The sequence below is a fragment of the Callionymus lyra genome, chromosome 10, assembly GCF_982586985.1.
Source record: "Callionymus lyra chromosome 10, fCalLyr1.hap1.1, whole genome shotgun sequence".
Lineage (NCBI taxonomy): Eukaryota > Metazoa > Chordata > Actinopteri > Syngnathiformes > Callionymidae > Callionymus > Callionymus lyra.
In genome coordinates, this window is record NC_141827.1 from 11470874 (window position 1) to 11493024 (window position 22151).

At 39.5% G+C, this 22151-nt stretch overlaps 3 protein-coding genes across 3 annotated transcripts; all 3 read right to left on the reverse strand.

Annotated features, from left to right (window-relative positions):
* Positions 1–3751: 3751 nt before the first annotated feature.
* Positions 3752–6303, reverse strand: creld1a (CRELD disulfide isomerase 1a). Its single transcript, XM_087801043.1, has 5 exons — positions 6053–6303; positions 5384–5742; positions 5123–5203; positions 4172–4267; positions 3752–4110 (listed from the first exon to the last, which is right to left on the reverse strand). The coding sequence occupies exons 2-5, from the start codon at positions 5529–5531 to the stop codon at positions 3752–3754; spliced, it is 684 nt and encodes a 227-aa protein (XP_087657169.1). The 5' UTR covers positions 5532–5742; positions 6053–6303.
* A 134-nt stretch (positions 6304–6437) lies between these two features.
* Positions 6438–12370, reverse strand: LOC148070323 (uncharacterized). Its single transcript, XM_087801438.1, has 14 exons — positions 11984–12370; positions 10449–10653; positions 10181–10281; positions 10002–10119; positions 9894–9935; positions 9708–9826; positions 8893–8949; positions 8765–8819; positions 8455–8675; positions 8294–8347; positions 8175–8226; positions 7500–7595; positions 7200–7238; positions 6438–7141 (listed from the first exon to the last, which is right to left on the reverse strand). Exons 1-14 carry the CDS (start codon positions 12260–12262, stop codon positions 6630–6632), a joined length of 1950 nt encoding a protein of 649 aa, XP_087657564.1. The 5' UTR covers positions 12263–12370; the 3' UTR covers positions 6438–6629.
* A 1120-nt stretch (positions 12371–13490) lies between these two features.
* LOC148070324 (inter-alpha-trypsin inhibitor heavy chain H3-like) lies at positions 13491–20335 on the reverse strand. Its single transcript, XM_087800664.1, has 23 exons — positions 20235–20335; positions 19343–19503; positions 19163–19267; positions 18892–19054; positions 18713–18823; positions 18289–18417; positions 18092–18208; positions 17850–18018; positions 17556–17666; positions 17312–17493; positions 17079–17252; positions 16906–17021; positions 16510–16715; positions 15577–15618; positions 15443–15481; positions 15323–15343; positions 15000–15053; positions 14751–14861; positions 14377–14484; positions 14107–14272; positions 13885–14033; positions 13708–13786; positions 13491–13638 (listed from the first exon to the last, which is right to left on the reverse strand). Exons 1-23 carry the CDS (start codon positions 20301–20303, stop codon positions 13533–13535), a joined length of 2688 nt encoding a protein of 895 aa, XP_087656790.1. The 5' UTR covers positions 20304–20335; the 3' UTR covers positions 13491–13532.
* Positions 20336–22151: the final 1816 nt, after the last annotated feature.

A 22151-nucleotide genomic window follows, 5' to 3' on the forward strand; every position in this document is an offset into this window, starting at 1 on the left:
ATAGGAATAACAAGACAGCCTAGAAATGTTCGTAGAGAGTAGATAAAGGATCCGAAACTATCCGCTTAAGATGAAACATTCCTGTAAAGCAGCACTACGTAACATTTCCATTTTTTTTTTTTTTGTTACGCGTTTTTAGTTTCATTTGAACAGTCGTGGCTCAGTCAACTTACGAAGTCACCACTCGACCAAAAAATGCTTTAAAACAGCAGAGACGGCAGTTGCATTCATTCCCATAATGGCTGAAGTACTGAGAGGACTTTTTGAAGCTTTCAAAGAGAGAAAATTGACCCTAAAAGAACCTTTTTCTCAACAAATAAAAGGCAGCGACAGACCCTTTAGAGGCTGTCAACGTTGATCATGGAGGGGCCAACTTAAATAATGATTTACAATAAATATAAAAACACTACCTACGGGTTTAAAACGAGTTGCAAAAAATGTCTTTTCATCACAAGACTCCTTTTTCCACATTAATTGTCTGGAAATATCATCTAATCTAGTTTTTTGATGAACGATAAACTACTATTGAATCGATCACATCAAATGAATTCAACACATACAGTACGTACATGCAATAACACTGTTCTAACAGTAGAGGGAGCCAGAAACAAACTTCAGCTCAATCTTCCGTAGTGCTGCTTTAAGACCAGCCGGCCAGTGGTGACCTCTAGAGGAAAGAAGTAGTAACTGCTGTTAGTCGTGCAGACACTTGCGTGTGAGTGTGTGTGTGAGTGTGTGTGTGTGTGTGTGTGTGTGTGAGGAATAATCGCAGACAACATCCAAGTGGAGGTTTGAGTGACTCTGTCCAGATGCATTTCTTTCAGTGTTCGTCGTCGTTGTCGTCCTGTAAACAGAAGTGGTGACGTACGTGACCGTGTCAGCTGGTTAGCTAGATCTAAAAAAGAAAACAAGAAAAAAAAAAAACGATGAAACAGTATAGTGGAAATAAGAACAAGACTCCTCCTCCTCCCTCCTTCCGGCCATCATCGTGCCCGAGTGTCCTCCTGCCAAAATGTCGTATTGAAACTGTCTCCTGTGATTGACGATCGTTTTTTTAAAAAGCTTCCTACACGTCACTGACCAAGTGCATCATGGTTGTTTACAAGTTTGTTTTTCATTGAGAGAAGAAGAAAAAAAAAAAAAAAAGGAAGGGAAGACAATGCAAACAGACAGAGGAGCTGAAGTCCTCTCACTTTAACCATCAGGGGAATACAAAACCTCCATTTTCAGGTCCTTATCTACTGATTACTTGAAGATACTTGAATAGCTTACGTGACGGCAAGAGAAACATTTGTGCCCATGCATGATTTTTACATGACGTGCCAACCGAGCGGCGATGAAAGGATGATCCGTGTGTGCAGTGCGAGCGGGTCAGAAGACAGAAGTCTAGAGAGAGAGCTGGTCTTCAATAACCAGAGTCTGTGCCTGGAAGCATCTGCATAGAAACAGGTGGAGATTCACTGGTGGTTCTTTAAAAGGGCCTTCAAAATAAAAGCCTAGACTACATTATCGCTTCTTTTATTTATTTATTTATTTATTTAAGTGGCTGCAGAACAGATTGATACAAACCACTGTGACCAACGCAAGTTTTTTCTTTTCTAGTTACATATATTTCTTTTATTATTTTTCTATTTATTTTTTCTATGCTTTGTTTTTGAAAAAACGCCCGTTTTCAACTTTGTAAAGGCGTCGGGCTGTACAGTAACGATTTAGAAGTTTCAACGTGAGTGTTTAGCATGCTGAATGAACTTCTCGTGTGAACGTGATGAGATGACTTTTCCCACCGAGCGTCACCCCTCACTCATGCATCGTGACGGTGTGACGTGTTTGAGGGTGATGTGTGTGTGCGTGTGTGTGTGTGTGTGTGTCTCACTTACTGTGTCCCATTTGTAGACAGCCTGTGCAGTTGTGTGAGAGTGCAGCATGATTTCTGAGTGTGAGGGAGTGTGTGAGCAAATCCATTTGTAAGGGTGCGTCAATGAACAAGAGGTGAATCAAATGAAAAAAACTTTATCATGGGACGCCCCCAGAGTGTAGGGTGGGGGGTAAAAAAAAAGTGTGACAGAAATCTTTTGAATGACGCATGGATACTCTGTGATGTTTCCTGTTTTTAATTTGAACCTCGGAGACTGTCCACAGTTTGCTATTGTATGTGCTGTATCAGAATATTACTATTGAGTGTTGGCCAGCTTGTTTATATCCATCAACAAATAAAGGTGATTTCTTTCTGTCAGCTCGTGTGTCATTGAACGTCTCTTGAGGTCGTTGATCATTTTCGTGTTTCAACACTTCTTTGGAAATTTTACATCGAGTTGATGGAATTTGTACGGTGGCCTAGAAGCGTAACACAGTTAAAAACTATGAGACAAAATAAAATACAAAATTCAGAAACAAATTTAAATTAATTAATTAAAATTCAATTCAATTAAATAAATTCTACTACAAATTTAGAAACTCAGAAACAAAAAAATATATATATATATTGAAATAAATTTAAAAACCCTTGACCAAAATGTTTTAAATCCTAAAACAAATTTAGAAAAAAAAAATAATAAAGTCCTATAAAACTGTTTACAAACTTCGAAACAAAAAAGACATTTCTCAAACATATTCTGAAACCAATAAACAAACTCTGAAACTAAATATCCGATAACACACTTAAAAAACTCGGAAACAGATTTTTTTTTCAGCTACAAATTTTATCAAACGAAACTTTAAAAATCCTAAAACAGATTTAGAAACTCTGACGCAAAAAAATGTCCTGATACTAGTTTTAAAATGCTGACATAATTAACAAACTCCACAACAAAGAAACAATTTCCTAAAAATAATATTATTTTATTTTATCAATTTTAATATACAATTTTAGGAAACTGTCATTTTATTTCAGTTTGTTTGGGTTTCGTTTTTTTTCCGCACTTGAAGGCCACCGTAAAAAAATATTAATTATAAATGTTTAGGTGCAGCAAGACACAAGAGACATTCATTTTTATTTTTTCTATTCATGTTATTAACCTTTGAAGTGTGACATGCGTAAAAGGGGACGTTGGGAGTTTTTTAAAAATCATCTCGGAATCCCGACATTCTGAGATCCAGAATTAAATCCTATACTTATGGTGCCAACAAAACAGTAAACTCCCATGATGCATTTCTACACTCTACTATGCTCTATTAAGTGAAAGCTGTTGCCATCAACTACTCCGATTGGTTGACTGGGCGGCAAAGCATTATGAGAGATGGTCAGGTCACCATTACTGAGAGGGTTGTTGAGTTATTTGTTTAGGTAAGTAAGTAAGTAATTTTTATTTATATAGCGCTTTTCCAGACCAGGGTCATAAAGCGCTTAAACAATCAAAACAATACTCAATAAAGTATATACTTTAAAGGTCAAGATAAAACTGATAACACAACAGGAGTTCCAGAAAATCAAGGAAAAGCCTGAATAATTAAAAACTTCTTAAGATGTTTCTTAAAGGAGTCAGTAGATCATCAAACACAGAGGGAGAGGAAGATCGTTCCAAAGCTTAGGAGCAACAGCCTGGAAGGATTTCTCTCCTCTGGTCCTGAACCGTGTGCATGGAACCATCAGTACCAGTAGGTACCAGTATCAATGGGTTGTATTCAGTTGTGTTGTGTTATGTCCTGACACACTCTCTATGCAGCATCCATGTCTGGATGCTGATCTAATGAAAACAACAGCTTTAGAAGAAGTTATTTATTTAAAACACGTGAGGCTCATTTCCAAGCATCCTCAGCCCTTCACGAGGTTCTGCATCAAGCGGTCGCCCTTGTCGGAGAGCCAGTAACCTGCCATGCCGGCGGCCGCGCCCACAAACACCGACGTGTAGACCAGATCCCCCTTGGCGGCCAGAGTCCCCAGCGCACAGAGCACCGTCCCGAAGAACATCTGCTGCAGGACCTCCACCTCCTCGTCCTGGATGTCCTCGAACAGCCCCTTCTCCTGGACACCCGGAAGCTTCTTCCTCACGCAGCCGTCGTCTTTCTTGACCAACCCGTCGGCGCACCGGCAGCGGAAAGAACCAGGAGAGTTGACGCAGATCTGGTCCAGACCGGGACAGGCCAGGACCAGGTCGCTGCATTCATCGACGTCTGATGCGAGAGGAAAGATGGTTGAACCCGGGAGGCGACGTGAGACTCGCGGTTGAAGTACCTGAACACTTGGCTCCCGTCAGCCGGTACCCAGAGGAACACCGTCGACAGCGAGCCGGTCCACTTCCCATGCATCCCACACAGGCCCGGTCACAGTCTGCACTGAGAACAATCACAGGTTGATTCTTTTTACTGTTCATTCATTTTGTTTTTATTTCTCAAATGTGTCCGTTTTTTAGGGGTTTTATTCCTGTTTTTCAAAAAAGAAAGTGAGCTTTCTCCCTTAACTCATCAAATCTATGACTCCACTGGAGGGAAAAATGTTATTTAGGAGTTTTTTAGGAGTTTTTTTTATTCAAGTCTTATGTGTCAAATCTGTCCAATTAATCTGTTTAATAATAAAGAAACATTATGAACACTTCATTTAAATATTATATTTTTCTTTACGATACGATATTGATATTCAATATCACTGTATGGACTTCTTTTTAATTCACCTTTAACTTGTTTTTTTTAATCATACTTCTATTTTTGTTTATTCATCAATAAAGCGTGGATAAAATTAAATATTTAAATGTTTTATTTTTTATTATTTACAATAAATATTCACTGCTTTTTTGCATTTTTATGTTACAATTAAACTTAGACATCAGCAGTTATTACGTTCTTCCGCAGCCAAAAGAACACTGAAATCTTGTGAGATCCTGGCAATGACTGAGGACGAGAGGATACAGTCGACTCCAGCAGCTTTTAAAGCTGATTTTCTGTTACAAAACAAATGAAAGCCGTTACGACTTTGTCTGTAAATTCTGCAACACCAGAGTCAAGTACTCGACAATACTACACATATATACTTGTTACTACAGTATCACAATATATCGTAACATTGCCCCTGTATCGTGATACGTATCGTTTCGCCAGATCCTTGACAATACACAGCCCTAATGAACACCGAGTGTCAAAGTTCAAGTGACCGGGAAGGTTTAATTATTTTTGCGAGTCAACCACTGACCTCTGCACTTGAAGGATCCTTCTGTGTTGACGCAGTAGCTGCTGGCAGGACAGCGACCGGCCTCGTCGCACTCGTCCACATCTGGAAGTATTTATATGATCTCAGTAAAAAGAGATACTGAGATGATAAGATGAGAAAAAACATAAACATTTCTTCATCACATGAAAAAAGCCATGAGAGGGAAAAACACCCCGAAAAGACTATGTTTTATTCATTTGTATGTCTGTTTTTTGTTGTGATGTCCAAAGTGTGGTACTGTACCTACACAGGTGTGTCGGTGGAGCTGCCACCCGGCTCTGCATGAGTCGCACCGGTCACCGCGAGCACACCTGAGGCAGGCGTCCGGACAGGTGAGCGCCTCCACGGCCAACAGACACATCAGGCTGATCTGCAGCGTCCTGGCTTCCATCTGCTGCTCCGGGTTTAACTCACTAACTAAGTCACTAACTTACCGCCCTTTAAAAATGAACCGTCCCGTAGGTTTCAGGCTCGTGAAGCTTCAGGTAGAGCTGGCGTATTTTCCAGGGACCACTAGATGGCACTCTCTTTGCTGCGTATTCTTTGGCTTTGAGCAGCCACGCTCATGAAATCTCACGATATTTTAAAGGCAAGAGCGCCACCTATTTGTGAATCAATGAAACAAAACAAAAAAAAACACTTTTTTAATGTGATTTTTTTTTTGTCAGTTTGTCTCTTTCTATGGATTAATATCCCCCCTCAGCGTTGTTGCTATTATTATAGGTTAATATAGTATTAATACATGCAGATGTATGCAGACACTACGATACACTAACAGTACGTTAAAAAAAAAAAAAAACATATCAAGATAAGTATTAATAAATGTTGTCACTTCCATAACGTGCAACCGTTATGTTTTTAATCCAAATTACAATCCCATTGAATTTTAGAGGAAATTGTGCAATATCTTACCAGCTGCTCGTGTCTGGAAAAACTTTTTGAAAGTGTTTTTATATCATGTAAGAACAAAAAAATACATGTCAGACATACACGCTCTACACGGCAGAGTGTAAGTGTGCTCTGCTGAAGTTATCTTTGCGTCCCGAGCGAGCGGGGTCACCGGTGGACTCAACTCCCGCCCTTTGAAAATGTCCCCGCGATATCTTTTCACTCACCTCGGTGGATGTCCCGCCCAAACTGAGGAACAACCAATCACAAGTTGCGATCCGAGCAGGTGGTGAGTTGTTATTTTTAGACAAGCTAGCAGGTGTTCCCAGCTGTGACGTTTTTTCTGCTTATAAATATATATTTAGACCTTTATTCACTGTGGGACACCGCTTAAGTAAACCATAATATGTTGTATATTGAAATGTATTTATTTTGTACAAAACTATAAGATTGTTTATTTGCTACATATGCTATATTTTTGTGGTTTGAGTTCGTTACAGAAACCTTTTTTTTAATATTATTACGAGGCAGATAATATACTTTTTAGAGGATATAAAGGTGGAATGTAAGTGTAAATATTGTATTTTGTCATCAATTTTGTTCAGTTCTTAAACAGTTTAAACGTCCTTCTCTCAGATTTGGTCCCACTGAGCCGAGACACAAGAGCTTGCATCTGAGATGGCAGGTGGAACTGAGGTATTCCTTCCAGAAGTTCTGGCAGCTTGCTGTCTGGTCCCGGGTCCAAGTGGACCAGCAGGAAGTGTTCTCTGCCCAGCTGCTTGTCTGCCAGGATGAGGCTCAGTGAAGCGGTGAAGACGTCAGAGTGAGGACTCCCCTTTGGTGAGCCCGAGATGTTCTGTCCGTGAGTCCACTCCAGGGTTCTGTCCAGAGCTCCGCGGTTCCAGACCAGAACCACCCGGACGTCGACGTCCAGCAGCCGAGAGTGGAGCCAAGGCAGAGGCCCCAGACGACACTGGTCCCTCCTGCACCACTGGTCCACGCAAACGCTGAACCCACGTCTGCAGAGGGAAGAGGCCAGTCCACGCACCGACTCTGACACGGCGGCGTCCACGTCGGGGGGGCTGATGACCACCACGTGACCCCTGATGCCCACTGAGGAAGAACAGGTACTTCAGTCACATGACAAGAGTTCACAAGTGAGAAAACTTACCGTCAGTGTATCCACCATGATGGCAGCCCCTTATAAAACCTATAACATTAAAAAAAATATATAGTATTAATTGAACCATTAAACAGTCTAGATTATTCATCCATGAGTGGATTCAACTCTATTTAAAAAATGTTATTGACCTAAAATTCCTCCAGACAAACCAAAACAAACATTTATAAATCTTTTAAAATCTGATGCCTCTTGCTGGAATTATTCAGTAGTACATGTTTTTTTTTAAAAAAGAAGCAGATTTCTGAGAATGACTTCAGTTAAAACAAGGAAACTGTAATTTAAACGAACCCTTGATGGTTCCATGGAACAGACAAACGACAATTCCAACGAGGAAAACTAGAAGGATCAGTCCAACAGGCAGAAGACTCCAGCGCCACCTGTCAGCTGCGGCAAGCAGAGCAATAATGTTAATATATATACATCTAAAAATATGTATGAAACAAAAAATGTGTTTAGCAGCTTCTCATGTGTAGAAAAAACAAATTATTCACTAGTAAAAACTTGCTTGAGTTTATTTTCGGAATGATTTTCAAATTATTCTTTTTTTTCTAAATTCTTTTATCATTATTAACACAACTTCTGTTTACTTTTTTCTTCACCCAACTTTTCTATTTTTTCTTTTTAGAAATTGTTATATTTTCTTATTTTTAAACACATTTTTACATAATCTCGTTTATTTGTATTGTTTGTTTTTGAATTTTTTACAACCTATTTTTTATTTCCATTTCCAACACTTTCAACACAGAATATGTTTTCTGTCTTTTTTAATTATTTTTATTTTTATTGTAGCTTTAACCTGCCTATTTTCCAGACTTAAAATTTGGGGAATTTATCTTTTTATCATAAGTTGTAAATAATATTTCGATTTTTATTGTACTTTTTCCTGACTTGTTCTTTAATCTATTTTACCTTTCTCTGTGGTAGAACGGTTTTCCATTAATGTAATATATATTCAATACTCACTGTTTTTGAAACAGAAGGGTCCCAGCTGCTGCTCACTAGCAAACAATGTCACCTGTGAACAAGTATGAAGGTGCATGAGTAGATCATCTCACTCTTCCACATCTCCAGCTGTTATTTACCATCACACATGGTGGAAGCTGAAGGTCGATATCGTCAAAAGCGCCTTCATTTACCTGAGGGTGAAAAAAGTGATGTTTTAAAATAAACACACAACGTCACACAATCTCAAGAAGTTTGTTCAGATTAAATGAACAAATCAAAGTCGGTTTGTTTGTGTTACCCAGCGTCCATATTTGTTCTGAGCCCATGTACGGTTGTCCAGCTGTTGTCGGAGGTCCTGGACCTCCTTGCAGGGACCTCCTGTCCTCTGACAGGGCCACACTTGACCTGCCAGCTTGCAGGGTGCAGAGACATTCCACAGCAGGATCGTGCCCCCGTTGATGGTGTGTGCAGGGCTGACTGAGACCGTCACGTTCTGCAACATGTTCTCGTACAGAAAAGCTGTAAATCCAAGCAATGAAACTATTTAAAAATGTGTTTAAATATATATATAATGTGTTTATATTTATATATGGAGGTAAACGTCACACCTGCTTTTCGAAAGGGGCAGCTAATCGAACGCAACAGACCCTTGTCACTCCAACTCTGTAAAACAATTCAATTCATTATTTTCAAACTCTATAGTGCAGTTCTGCCTGACGCGTGTCAGTGACGTCACCTGGATGCACCAGCAGGGGGCCACAGAGGACAGAGGGATGGTGGTGTTGAGCCAAGGCTGGAATTGAAAGTTAATGTTTAATTAAGAATATTGACACAATTTGTTGCACCTTAGTTACCAATATTATTATTGTATTTCAATGTCCTATAGTTTTTTGTTATCTGTTTTTATGTCCAATGAAAAGTTACTAAGAGTTACTAAATTCAAAATCATACTGGTTAAGTAAGTAGTTAAATTTAAAGAATGTTATATTTATAGTTATATATAGTTCCCGAGTACTGCAGACCTGTTTTATGTTATTTTTCATGGACCCACATTTAGATTAAAGCATCAGAAAAAAAACAGCACGACTGGCAAAAATGCATGAAAAAGTCATCTCACATTATTGTTATGGCTGGTTGCTAAGCAACAAGATGGTCCCTTATTGAGTCTGTGTTCGACTCACTTTTGCTGGTTTGCAGACTTACTTTTTAAACAAACTAGACAAAAGGGCCACATGCTAATGTAACAATAAAACTAATTTCCGACAATAATAATCAATAAAAGTCCAATTGTTTGTTTTACAGCCCAGTTTTCAACCACTAGAACATGGGTGTCAAACTTAAAACAAGGCAGGGGCCAATCTTTTTAAATGCCCATTATGTGTGTCATTCTTTGTTTCAACTTATGATGTTTAATTTTAGCACAATGACTCAAGACAAATTTCAAAAATGTAATAGTTGTAAAAAGCTCTTGTGGGCCACATAAAAAAAAGACCCCAGGGCCAGAGTTTGACACATCCCTCAAAGGTGGATGTTCCACCAAGAATGACCCACCTGACACTTTCCCGTCGGCTCAAACTGAACGCAGACGGACGTCGGACTCAAAGTCTCGTCAACCAATCGCAGCTCCACCTCGTTCTCGTCGTGGTTGACTCGAGTGAGTATTTTGGGCGCTGAGAGAGTTGAACAAGTTTGATGGAAGCTCGTGCAGATGCTCAATGAGAAACGAAGCAGGTTTACCTCGACACTCGGCGATGTTTTTCTGAGGTTTTCTCTCGCACTCTGTAAACAGGAAGTAGATTTTTGTCAGGATTTTTTGGCAACAAAGTTGTCAGAGAACTACTTCACCTTCTCGTAGCGAAGGAGCCGAGATCCGCTGAGGAGGGACCGTCGATGGGTTTAATGAATAAATAAGAACCGTGGAGCCGAATGAAACTCCAACAGGATTGTTTAAAACCAGAGACATCTTGAAGAGAGACGTTTATTTTAAATGAATGATATATTTATCATGATATATTGGATACAACCTTTCCCAGGTTTCTTTGAAGACCCTCCTGGTTGATTGTAAAGTGAATTTTCTTGCACGCTTGCAGAGCCGCTGGTGTACTGTGACACAATGTCACAGATCCTGTTTGGACAGAGAAGGCGTGGCATGGATTTAAAAACATACCATATAACTGCTAATATTTACATTTGAAAAGGAGGTTTCACTCCTCAAACAACTTTTTTTCCATATTCATTGCGACAAGTTTTATTGAGTGATGATACCACTCCTGTGTCATCCCACGTGGTTACCTTTGTGGTACTCCCTGGATCCCTTGTCATCCTGGAGAGTGTCCAGGACGACGTAGATCTCCGCCTCTATCTGCAGACATAACCAACAGGGTGAGCTCTGCTGGCAGTGGAGCTCCAAGTTCGGCCTCAGTTTTCTGATCTGAACTCTTTCGTTTTCTGGCGCCAGAATATTTTTCTTGTCCGTTACGGTGCATCGTGAGAGACCCTTATGGCAAAGAAAATACATTCTTGATTAACCTCTTCAGTCTAGCATAGTTATGTAGACAGTTACATGCTTAAGTATTTTTAATTATCCACGATACACTATTTAATTATTAGTAGGGGTGTGAGAAAATTGAAAATATATTTTTATGATACTGTATCGATATCAAACGGCAATCTTTTTTCTTTTTTTTAATTACAATTAACATACATAAATTCACGTTCCTTTAGCTAATTGACGCTAAAGGAACAATGAAATCCTGCCAGATCCCGGCGATGACTGAGGACGAGGGGATACAGTCAAAACCAACAGCTTTTAAAGCTGATGTTTTGTACATATTTTAGTTTCAAAACAAATGACAGCAGTTACGACTTCGTCAAGAGTCATGTGGTCTGTAGATTCTGCAACACCAGAGTCAAGTACTCGACAATACTACAAATATATACATTTTTTTCCGGAGATCTTCTAGTGAATCTATACTAGGAGAAATCCAGATTCTACTAGTAGAGATTGGAGGAATTCTACCAGGACAATCTCCAATTCTAATAAGAGAAATTTGAATGCTTAAAAATGTTTTGGAAAATAGACTGAATCCTTTTACACCTTAAATTCAGCGTAGGTAAGCCTACATTCACCATTACTATTTTAGGTGAATTCCTTTATGTATCTGAAAAACCTTCTGTCAATAAACATTGTAAGGGGGAAAACACGAGGGTGAAAATTGAATTTTAGGTGAACTATCACTTGGCTAAGCATTGATAGTTATTTAAATATCAATTTCATTACTGTCTTTTGTGTAAAAAAAAAAAAAAAACAGGGTAAAAAAGGTCAACTAATGTCGACATCTACTTCGTTGTTCTGAGGAAATGCAATCCATATACAGAAGCAGTTTGGACATTGGCCTTTGACCTATGACCACTAATCATGACTCTCCCGTCATTTAATTAAATCGATATTTTCTTTTTAAATGTCAGCTCTTGGGCGATAGATACTGAAGATAAAACGTATAAAATAAAAACTAAGGATAAAACCCAATATCTATCGTCGTATATATATTTAAACAAATGTTAAGTTATCCATTGACCTTAATTTATATATAAAAGAAAATGATTGAACAGTCTTCTTGAAATAATTGAATAATGAATCAACATATTGTTCACCTTCTATGTAGTGAATCATTATTTATTTGCATTTGGGGAAAAGTGTGGGTGACAATGTTTATTCAGTAGTCATCACTTTTTCTACTATTTTCTGTTGTTTCTAACTAAAAAAAACGTGTTTAAGTTTAGCTAAGAATTAAAAGAATTACACCGAAGCAGTATTTATGTCCTACCTGAGAGCATGAGACTCTTGTGCGGTTACTCCCAGTCAGATCCAAACCTCCAGCCCACGCGTTACAAAACATTAAGAGACAAACATAAAATAAAAAAAACATTTTGCCTGAGACTCCTCGGATCCATGTTCTACTCCTCAGCAAAAGTGTTTCTTCGCGAGAGCTTCGACGACGTCGCCATCTTGAACCGCGATAATGAATGAATCCACTATGAGTCTGACAAGTCAACCAGTCGGAGCATGTGGATCTCACGGAGTCAGACGGAAGAATGTGGATCATTGACGCGAGATTAGCCTTTTTATTTCCAAGCGTTCCACTTCTCAAAACAAAATGTCGTTTTAATGTCTTCGACTGAGTAAATATTGTGACTTACTGTCGTTCATTTCAACAGCGTCACATGACTTACTTTCGAGACTTGTAATCACAGGTCAGAGTCTATATTCCCCCCCCCCCCACACACACACACACACACTCCGGCTGCAAGTGTAACATGAGTCAGACTTGAATAATGTTTTCTTTTTTCTTTAACAAGGAGACAAACCGGTTCCGTGTCTCGTCTCTGCCGGTATGAACGACACGTCGTTCCTGGCATTTGTTAAAGCAAAAAACAAATTAAATAAAAGCTTCAAAGTCTACATAGTTGAATGAAAATTAATGCCAATACTTGGGACCAAAGTGCGGCCTTGGGTCCACAATCGGTCATATGCTTGTATTTTTGTGACCCTCTTGAAATCAGAGGATTTCTTTTTTTAATTATTTTTCTCTTCTTTTCCATTCTGTGCCTGTCTTTTGATTTAGTCGTGGGAAAGTTTAGTTCTCGGTTACTTTTATTAAGTAAATATGACATATTTATATACCTAAAAAAAAAAGAGCATAGATTTCTTGTTGATTTGAATGTCTGGTAAGACTAAATCTTTTCTTGTCCATCATCTTTTCTAGATGTACTGAAAGGAGGAAAATGGTTCATAAGAGTTTTATTTTAGAGCTGATATATAAACAATTTCCATGTTTTCTTGATTATGACTACTTAAATGGATAGTTCTACTAAAATCAAATTTCACTTGTTTTCTACTCACCCTCATGTCGAATAAGGGTTGGTATTATTTTCAGAGTAATTTCGTAACAATTTCTTAGGACTTTAATACCGTTGGAAGGTTACATACCAGCAGTATGGAGGTGTTAGGATGTTTTTTGGTTTGTCTTTTTGGACAAAGAGCCATGGTCGCTACCGTCATATTGAATGAACTACAGCCTATAATTTATTAACAGATTATTCTGAAAATAATCCCAAACCTTAGTCGACATGAGGGCGAGTAGAAAATGAATAAAATTAGATTTTTATGTGAATCATTACTTTTATTTTCTTACATTAATAGCTATGACATTTGAAGCTTCCCATGTTCCCTTTTCTGTTTTTCAGTCACATGGAACACACAGGACAACAAGCCTGCTCTATTTGTTGTTGATATGGCTAGATTAAAGGTTAATGACACCCAAACAGCATTGATTAAACCTCCACATCATTTTATTTGAAGTGTTGTAGCCACATTTAGATGATGAGTTCTCCCAGAGAACTCTGCAGTGCGACATCAGCTGATGTGAGCAGACACCACACAGTCGGGGACGACGAGAGGCTGTAGTCCGTCGCAGTCGATCTACAACATAACGGAGTGAGAAACCAACTAGACCAGCTCAGAGGTTTCTGTCAGGGAGTAGAAACACACCTGGTGGTGTCAAATTCCTGATCGCCGATCTTCAGTTTGGTTGAGCCAGTTATTTGTTCAAAATGTGGAGCTTTAGGAACTGGAATGGCACAATTATGTAACGCGTCTAAGAGTCCACACACGCGCACAAACACACACACAAACACACACACAGACACACTCACAATGAAAACCCACCTAAAATCCCATGGATGTCGTCCCCGGACGGCTTCTGTCTCACGACCGGCCAGAGGAACTTCTTTCCATCTTTCTCATGACGGTACACGACCAACCGAGTGTCTCCTGCCGTGATGTCGATCTCCTTGCCTCTGCTGGTCACTGTGGCTCTGGACATTCACACCCTTGTTGTCGCTCCTCTTGATTTTGACTTGAATTTAGATGCTTATCTCAAAAACTCACCTTCCTGTTGTGAAGACTTCTCCAGTCTGGGGGGTCACAGTGTGGTCCATTTTTACCGAGATGCCGTTGATGTCGATGTCGATGTAGTGGTCCGTCCTGAGGTGGACGACGATCCTTTCGAATCCCCCAAATTTCATTGAGTCCAGTTTACCGTCCACGAAGAGATCTAAAAAAAGAACAGCAACTTTATTCACTCTTTACTCACATTTTTGTGAAGTTTGGTCAAATATAAACTTGTTGTCTTTCACCTGATTTAGTCGAGAGACTCACCTCCACTGTAATGGTGTAGAAGTTTGAGGTCGATGGACCCGCTGACGTCAAAACAAAGAGGAAGAGACAGATTCTCGGCGTGCAGCACAAACCTGTGACCGAGTGGATCTGCAGTGAAAAATACATATGAGGAAGCGAAGCAGAACGTGTTACATCTAACGCTGACTAATGTCAAACTAGCATTGAAACACTGATGTTATTTATGTTTAATTTTAATTCAGTTTACTTTGAAGTTAACTCTGTAACACTTTTCTGGTCCAATTCAAATTCCGATATGTGATGAGCAAAATATAACTGACCGTCTTCTCAGATACAAGACACAAGGATGGACGAGACAAGAATACATGTTGTTTCATGAGGAAGTTGAACGTTACCAGCAGTGGTGGTTGTGGCTGGTAAAGGCATCTGTGTCGCCGCAACGTCAAGTACCATCAGAGTCCGTGTCTTGTCTTCAAAATCCATCAAAGTCTCTGGTTCGTCATAATCTAAAAATAAAAATCTAAAATAATAAATAAAATCTAGCTCAAATGTATTCATTTTACTAATTATTTGACATATTTTCTAGATTATCTAAAATCCCAGTTCAGCCAAAATTTTATTTTTCTATATATTCAAATTCTTACAGAGGTTACCGTCAAGTTTAGGTACAGGTTTTGCCAGCGTTAAAACAGAATCCACTGCAAACATAAGCACAATATTCTCACTTTCTCATTATAATCACCTTCAATGTATATCTTAAGAAAAACGACGTGCGTGACACAAACGTATCATAGCACAGATCAATAGTGTCATGAGAAATTTAGTTAGTTATATTAACGACCAACAAAAATAAGGAGGGTCTGGTGCGTCAAATGTTGAGGCATGTTAGCATAGATAAATTGAGGGATTATTGAAAAATGCAGCTAATGTTGAAAACAAATAATAAGTTGAACAGAAGCACATTTACCTTGGCTGTACATGATTGAATCTGTAAAGAAAACATTGTTTACTTCGTTAAAGCCTGCTGGAGTTTAACGTTATTGTTCAGTTATTTGTTTTTTGCCGCATTTTTGTAACTCCTCCTTACGGTGAATGAAGCCTTGAGCAGGGGGACTTGAAAATGTACCTGTGGAACAACAGAAGTACTAGTTACCTATGTTTCATACTACCAGTGGATGAAAATATGTTTGTGTTTCGTTTGTTTTTGCGAGTCTGACTTACGACGAGATCCGCTGGGGGCAGAGACACCAAATCCTATGTGACCTGTCACATGACAATAGTAGCAATAAAATAAACACATTGTTTATTTGACTGATAACTTTGAAAGTATATCACAGCGCTTTGAATGGTTTAAATTAATTAATTGGCACTAATATACTGCTATGTATAAGTGCAGCTATAGTTTGAAATATAATTAAGGCTTAAAAAATAAAGAAAACTTACTAATTAATCAATACTGACTTGTTATCTGAGCTGAACTTTAGTCGGTCTCGAACACACAGTTTGAAGCTGAACTTTGGTCCGAGTACATGTGGGGACATCCGGCAGTACTGGTCCACCATGAACCGACTCCGGACTTACTTGGATCTACGACGCTCACCCTTGAATCTTACTGCTAACTCTGGTAACTTGCTGCTCTTTTTGTAGCAAAAGGACCACAAGAGATGTGGGTTCCAATCTAAGTGGGGCAACTTTTTGTGAGCCCATTCTGACCCAGTGTAACTTCAGTTCAACTTTGAACTGGAAACTTGACAAATTCTGGAGTGGCCAAAGTAAATACTTTGGTAATTAAGCCAACTTAATATCCCAAAAATAATTATAAAAAAGTCAAGGTAGCAACAAAAACACGGACATTTTTAAAATCCGAACCACAATGAATGTGGCCCCTGATGGTGGAGTCAATATAAAAGCAGTTTTATGTTCATGTTGATATGGTGACCTAGAAATACGCTAGTTTTTCGGATAAAATACAGGACTAACTTCCAATACGATTAAAACTGATAAAGTCAATGGCGATCAGACTTCCTCAAATAGACAATTTAGTAAGTATATATTTCGGGCTGCTTGTAAATCACTTGCCAATTCATAAACTGGTTAGCAATTGTAGTAGACCAGGTGATGAAACTTTTTTTTAGAGTACATTGTTGGACTTACCTGGAACTCCTATAAAACCTGTCCTTGATGCTGTTCCAGGTGCGTTGGGATTTTCTCCTTCTTTAGGCTTGTGGAGCACATCTGCGTTCTCCCCTGGTGGCTTGGTGACCACCATGGACGTGAGCGGGGTCACAAAGTTATACTTCAGGGAAAGCTTCAAGATTCGCTCAGTTAACTCCTTTTTGTCTTCTCCAGATAACAGCAATCTGTTCAATGAATATTAAATAATACATGTTATTCATCAGAGGCATTGTAAACAAGGTGTTCAATCTTATTTGTTGTTCCCTCAAAATAATAGCTATTGAAGTATAAGGAAGAAAATATGCAGATTGACCCATGTGTGTGGACCAGAACCTCAGTGACTCATGTGTGGACCAGAACCTCAGTTCTACTCACTCTTGCTCCAACATCTGCTTGACGGTGATGAAGGCCCAGACCCTCTGGATTCTGCTGTCACTGCCGCTGCTGTCTCGGCTGTTGCTCGTCTCCGTAAACTTGATTGGCACTTTAATCTGTGACAGTCCGGGTCAATTGTTTTGTACCATGTTGTGACGCCGGTGTTGTATTACCGAGATGGCCTCCACGGAAGGTTCGAAGGTTTCGTTGTCCGTGATTTGACCAGCAACCACGATCTCTGAGCCATTGTAGAAGTGGCTGAAGTTAGTCTGGGTCAGGTTGGTCCCCCCGAGATAGAGCATGGTCACGTCTGTCAGCAGAGGAGTGGCCACTTCTTCGTAGAAGCCCTGATCAGACAAACCACGTCAAGTCTGGGAGTAACTATGAGCAAAGATGGGAGTAGAACCTTCAACTGCGAGTCCGCGTCAGAATCCTCGTAAATCCTCCGGGCGACGCCGTTGTTCTGCAGCGACATCTTCTCCAGGAATTCAAAGTTGACATCGTATCCGAACCCGAGGCAGTAAAGTGGGAACTTTCCTGCAATCGCTTTCCTCACGTTTGACTGAATGGCCTCAAGATTTGTGACTCCTACGACAAATGAGTCGAGGTTAGTCCATCTACGCCATCTTGAAGCTGTGTTTGACAAAAACCTGATGTCGGGTCTCCATCGGTGAGAAGGATGATGAGAGAAGCTGAACCTTCCCTCGGTTGGTCGTTGAGCATCCGAGCCCCCGCCAGCACAGCGTCGTTGATATTTGTGGCTGCAAACATCGAAGCGTTGAATTAAACGTCCTTGTTTTCTAGAAGGCTAACATGGTCAGGAAGTGGAGGTTTTTCCCAAAAATGTGTCTCTTGACTGAAAATCTGGCCAGTTTATAATTTGTGTTATCACCAATCCAGGAATCCTTCAAAGCATTTATCAATTCCAAAAGTAACTGACTCACCTCCTCGATCCTCAATTTTACGAGCAAAATTCTTTGCACTTTCAACGTTGTCACTCGTCGCCTGAAGAAGTTCTCTCTTCCAGTGAGAAATCTTCCCGTCGAAGGTGATCAAACCAAAGAAGTCGTCTTCTGCCAGTTCACTCAGGATTTGGATCAGAGCCAACCGAGTCTGAAAAGGATGGAGTGAGTCTTCAGTCATACACCAAAAATAACATGAATCAAAGTGCAGTCAAACTACAGACCTGCTCAATTTTCCTGCCATGCATGGAGCCACTTTGGTCGATGAGAAAGACCACGTTCTTTGAGATGCGGGGAAGACCACCAGGAGCAAAGTGATGGACAAAGTAACCAGGAGACTTCTAGTGTCGGCACAAATGTTTGATACTCAGTTGACATTGTCAACGAACACCTTTGTCAATAATCCTTTCATTTTCTTTACCTGAATGTCGCCCAGGTTGTCTTCTCGGCGGACGTCGTACACAACGACCAGATCTCCGTTCAGCCCCTGATCGTCACAGTTGTCACATGACTTCTGGAGGTCCTCTGTGGGGTAGAAATGAACCCACGCCTGCAAAAGATTATACTTTACAGAGCGCCATCTAGAGGGCTGTGAAAGAAGGACAATGCTTCTTGAAGCGTAATAACTTTTGATCTCCTCAAAGGATCAAACCCATGATGATTGAAAGGATACAAACATGACCTTGACCAATGAGTAGGACACCTGTTTTAATGGAAACAAATGCTGCTGCTAACCTATAGTTAAAAAGACATGATGACTGTCATTGGTCACACAGTCCTCGAGACGAATTGGAGAAGAAAGTTTAACATGTTTCAGTTTTTGACTTCAGCTGCAGATTGTTTACCTCTTGACCAGACTGCATCTTGGTGACGGCGTTAGCGAGCGCTTTCGTGGCCAGACTTCCTTTCACGTCAATCAAATCGATGTTGGCTGACTCGTGAATGTAGACGTCCACCTGTCAGAGGCAAATAAAAGAGTTGATGGTTCCTCACAATTGCCTAAAACTTCAAGAGCAAAGCGAACCTTGAAGTCCTTCACAGGCTGCATGGGCCGAGCGTGGATCTGCAGCTCGTACTTGCCGAGTCGGCGCATTAGCAGCTCCTCGTATGTGAGTTCAAACGTGACTTTTTTCAAGGCAGCTACAGTCACAGAGGTCTTGAACTCCTCCAGGGTTCTCCCCACGGAGCTGCAACAAGAAACATGATTGATGTGAAGTTCGTTACACGTTCTTGTGTCTCTGCTTAACCTTAAACCAAATAACTCAGATCATGATCCTCAAACTGAAGAAACGTACCTGACGATTCCAGCACTTTCACCTCTGGACACGGCATCAGTGTACTGCTGCTTGGCTTCCTCTTTAGCTTTGACCAGACCATCATACGCTTGACCGTCGATGAACCTGAACCAGGTCACAAACATCACATCCTGTCCACGTCTATCCCGTCTCTATTGTGGCCCACTGGCCTTCACTCACATCCTGAATCTGCTGATGAAGGCATTCTTGGGGATCCGGACGTGGAATTCTATTTCCCTCGACTCCTCCACACGGTTGACCACCCGACTGGTGATGGTAGTGGTGGCATACCGGCTGGTGACTGTGGAGTTGATGTGGAAGCTGTAGATGTCCCAGTCAGCCTAAGAAAACAACACAACTCTGAAAATGCACTTCGATAATTTTCCTGACATACGAACTGATGACTAACGATCATATAAACAGAAGCATTCTTGAGTAGGCCTTCTTGTCATAGTCGGTGAATAATGCAGTGTATAACACAAATTGTATTTCATGCATGCCTACGCACTCTACCTCAAGGCTCTGCCTCATCGTAACCCATAGTTAATGCATTCGTAGAACCCTGGTTACAAAGGTTACCTCGGGAGTCTTGCATGCTATTATGTAAATTATGCAACAAAAATATGACTAAGGTCTAAAGAATTGTCATCAGAACATTCTATCCTCAAGTTTCGGACGGTTTCTACCTCTGATTCATTGGGATATGCTGCACCCTAACCGCGACTTTCCACTTTTTTAAACCTTTTTTTCTCCTTCCTCGTTACTTTCTCATCAGGGTTAAATTTAACATATTATAAACTTTGATTTTCAGGATTTTCAGACATAAATGCATGAGTAACTCTTTCATTCTTACTTTATTTTAATGATTAAAATACAAGTATTTCTATTTTTCTATAAAAAGAATTTATCATACCTATTAAAATTTATTATAAGGAACACAATGTTTACTAAAGCAGAGTTCACTGGTGGTGCAACAGTTGAATCGATCAGTTAGTAAAAAAAAATATATATATATATATCGAATTTTCTTTTTTTAAATGCATCATTATATTCTGAAATTCTGTGATCTTACCGGGTTTGGAAGAGCAGTTGTGAAAGCCAACAGGAGGCCACAACAACACAGAACCACACTTCTGTCCATGGTGTCTTCTGTGTAAGTGATGACAAGCGACAACTGACCTTTCTACTCAGAACTACAGGACATTATCCTCACTTTCAACTGACGCACTATCACATGATTTGAGCAAATATTGGACAAACTCCCACTCATAGGAGGAGGTCTTATGCCAGGAATCACACTGAGTAATCAAAAAGAACATTTAGGACATAGCAGGATTATATATACATGTGTAATGCTATATTCAAAATATATTAAAGGAAAAGTGGACTTTTTGGTCTTTGTGTGGAAGGACTAACTGAAGGATTCAAGGCCTTTGATTTGTCATTACATTCACTAGGAAATGCTGGAATTGTACTGTATATCCGAGGCCCAGTAAAGACAGCGATATAACAGAATAATTATTTAATTATCGCAGCAGTCGATAAGACGATAAGACGTCTGTTTTTTTAAAATAAAAATAAGTTTCCTGATTATTTTTAAAGCTCTTGAAATCCGAATCAGAGGATACATTTAAACACCTTTTTGTTACGGATCTACAAAATAATATATGTGGGGTTTTTTTTTTACTCAAAAATTACTCAAAGACATCCTTGGAGTTAAGCTTTCCTTGACTCATGGAACTTTTGTAGGTTAAAGTTAGATTTAAAGATTAATTAAAAAATGTATATATAATAATTATTGTATCTATAAAGCGCCTTTTTTTTACTTAGAAAAAAACATAATTAATTTACAAATTGCGCAGTAGTAACAAAAATATGATTTAAATAAAAGGTAAATTCACTTTAACAAATTAAAAGAAAACACATTACACTATTAAAAGACTCTAAAAATCTATTGGTTAATGTCGTGTGTTCGCTATACTTTATCATGTCACACACGTACGGAATTCAATCAACAATTGCTTCAACAGTGCAAATATAAAATTTGGTTGATCATAACATATTCAAACAACAAATTATATCTTCTTTTTAACGGACATAATTATTTTCAACATCAACCAATAAACCCTCTTCTTTTTTTTTTATTCACACAATCATTTACAAACATTATCACTCAATTTGTCAGGTGGTCTTCTCACCCTCTCAGATTTGTGTGGTGACTTATCCCTCTGTGTGTCCTGAACGTTTGACTGAGTGAAGTTGCTTTGTTCGGTTACATCTCATCCTGTATTTGGTCCGTCCCGTCTGGTGTCAAAGGTGTCTCGTTTTACATGCGTTGTGTTTGACAACTTGATTTCCAGTTTTGCTCACAACTGTATATGGTATGGTGTTAAATGGTGTAGACAATTTTATCTACTTTTTCTTGCTGGACAAGAACTTTGTCCCCTACATCAACCTTTGAGTAACCTGCCCTTCTATTGATGTAAGCATATCATTTTGTTTTGCCTTTTTCTTCAGTATCTTTGTCACGAACATCCAATGCTGCTGTACTCATTTTGCAAAAAAAGGAATTTTTCCCCTCATTTCCCTGTTGGATAATAATCTGGCTGGACTTTTGCCTGTGGTTTTATGTTGTGAAGTGACATGTTTTCTCAGTTCACGTTTCCAGTCTAAAACTTCTGCTTCTGCCATTTTTATTCTTTTCATCAATGAAGCATTCTGACGTTCCACCTCACCGTTTGCTTGCATCCATTTTGGCATTAATTTGAGATGTAGAGAGTCATTTTGCTCACAGAATTCTCGAAACAGTTCCGACCTGAATTGTGGTCCGTTGTCAGATTGACGTGTTATTGGTGGTCCATGTCTACTGAAAATAGATTCTAGACCACACCTGGGCAAAGTGGCCCTTTGTATTCATGCGGCCCTCGAGAGGTCAGAGTAGAACATTTTTTCCGACAGCTTACAATTTAATATTGTGTTTATCATTGTA

Coding starts and splice junctions, on each gene's coding strand:
- creld1a (XM_087801043.1), bottom strand. CDS start 5,531: ATGGAAGCCAGGACGCTGCAGATCAGCCTGATGTGTCTGTTGGCCGTG. Junction 5,204..5,383: donor CCACCGACACACCTGTGTAG/GTACAGTACCAC, acceptor AAATACTTCCAG/ATGTGGACGAGTGCGACGAG. Junction 4,111..4,171: donor GACGGGAGCCAAGTGTTCAG/GTACTTCAACCG, acceptor CTCTCGCATCAG/ACGTCGATGAATGCAGCGAC.
- LOC148070323 (XM_087801438.1), bottom strand. CDS start 12,262: ATGATCCACATTCTTCCGTCTGACTCCGTGAGATCCACATGCTCCGAC. Junction 10,120..10,180: donor TTCAAAGAAACCTGGGAAAG/GTTGTATCCAAT, acceptor TCTCTCTTCAAG/ATGTCTCTGGTTTTAAACAA. Junction 9,936..10,001: donor GGCTCCTTCGCTACGAGAAG/GTGAAGTAGTTC, acceptor TCCTGTTTACAG/AGTGCGAGAGAAAACCTCAG.
- LOC148070324 (XM_087800664.1), bottom strand. CDS start 20,303: ATGGACAGAAGTGTGGTTCTGTGTTGTTGTGGCCTCCTGTTGGCTTTC. Junction 15,482..15,576: donor TGCCCCCAGCGGATCTCGTC/GTAAGTCAGACT, acceptor GTTGTTCCACAG/GTACATTTTCAAGTCCCCCT. Junction 14,273..14,376: donor TCTACACCATTACAGTGGAG/GTGAGTCTCTCG, acceptor TTCTTTTTTTAG/ATCTCTTCGTGGACGGTAAA.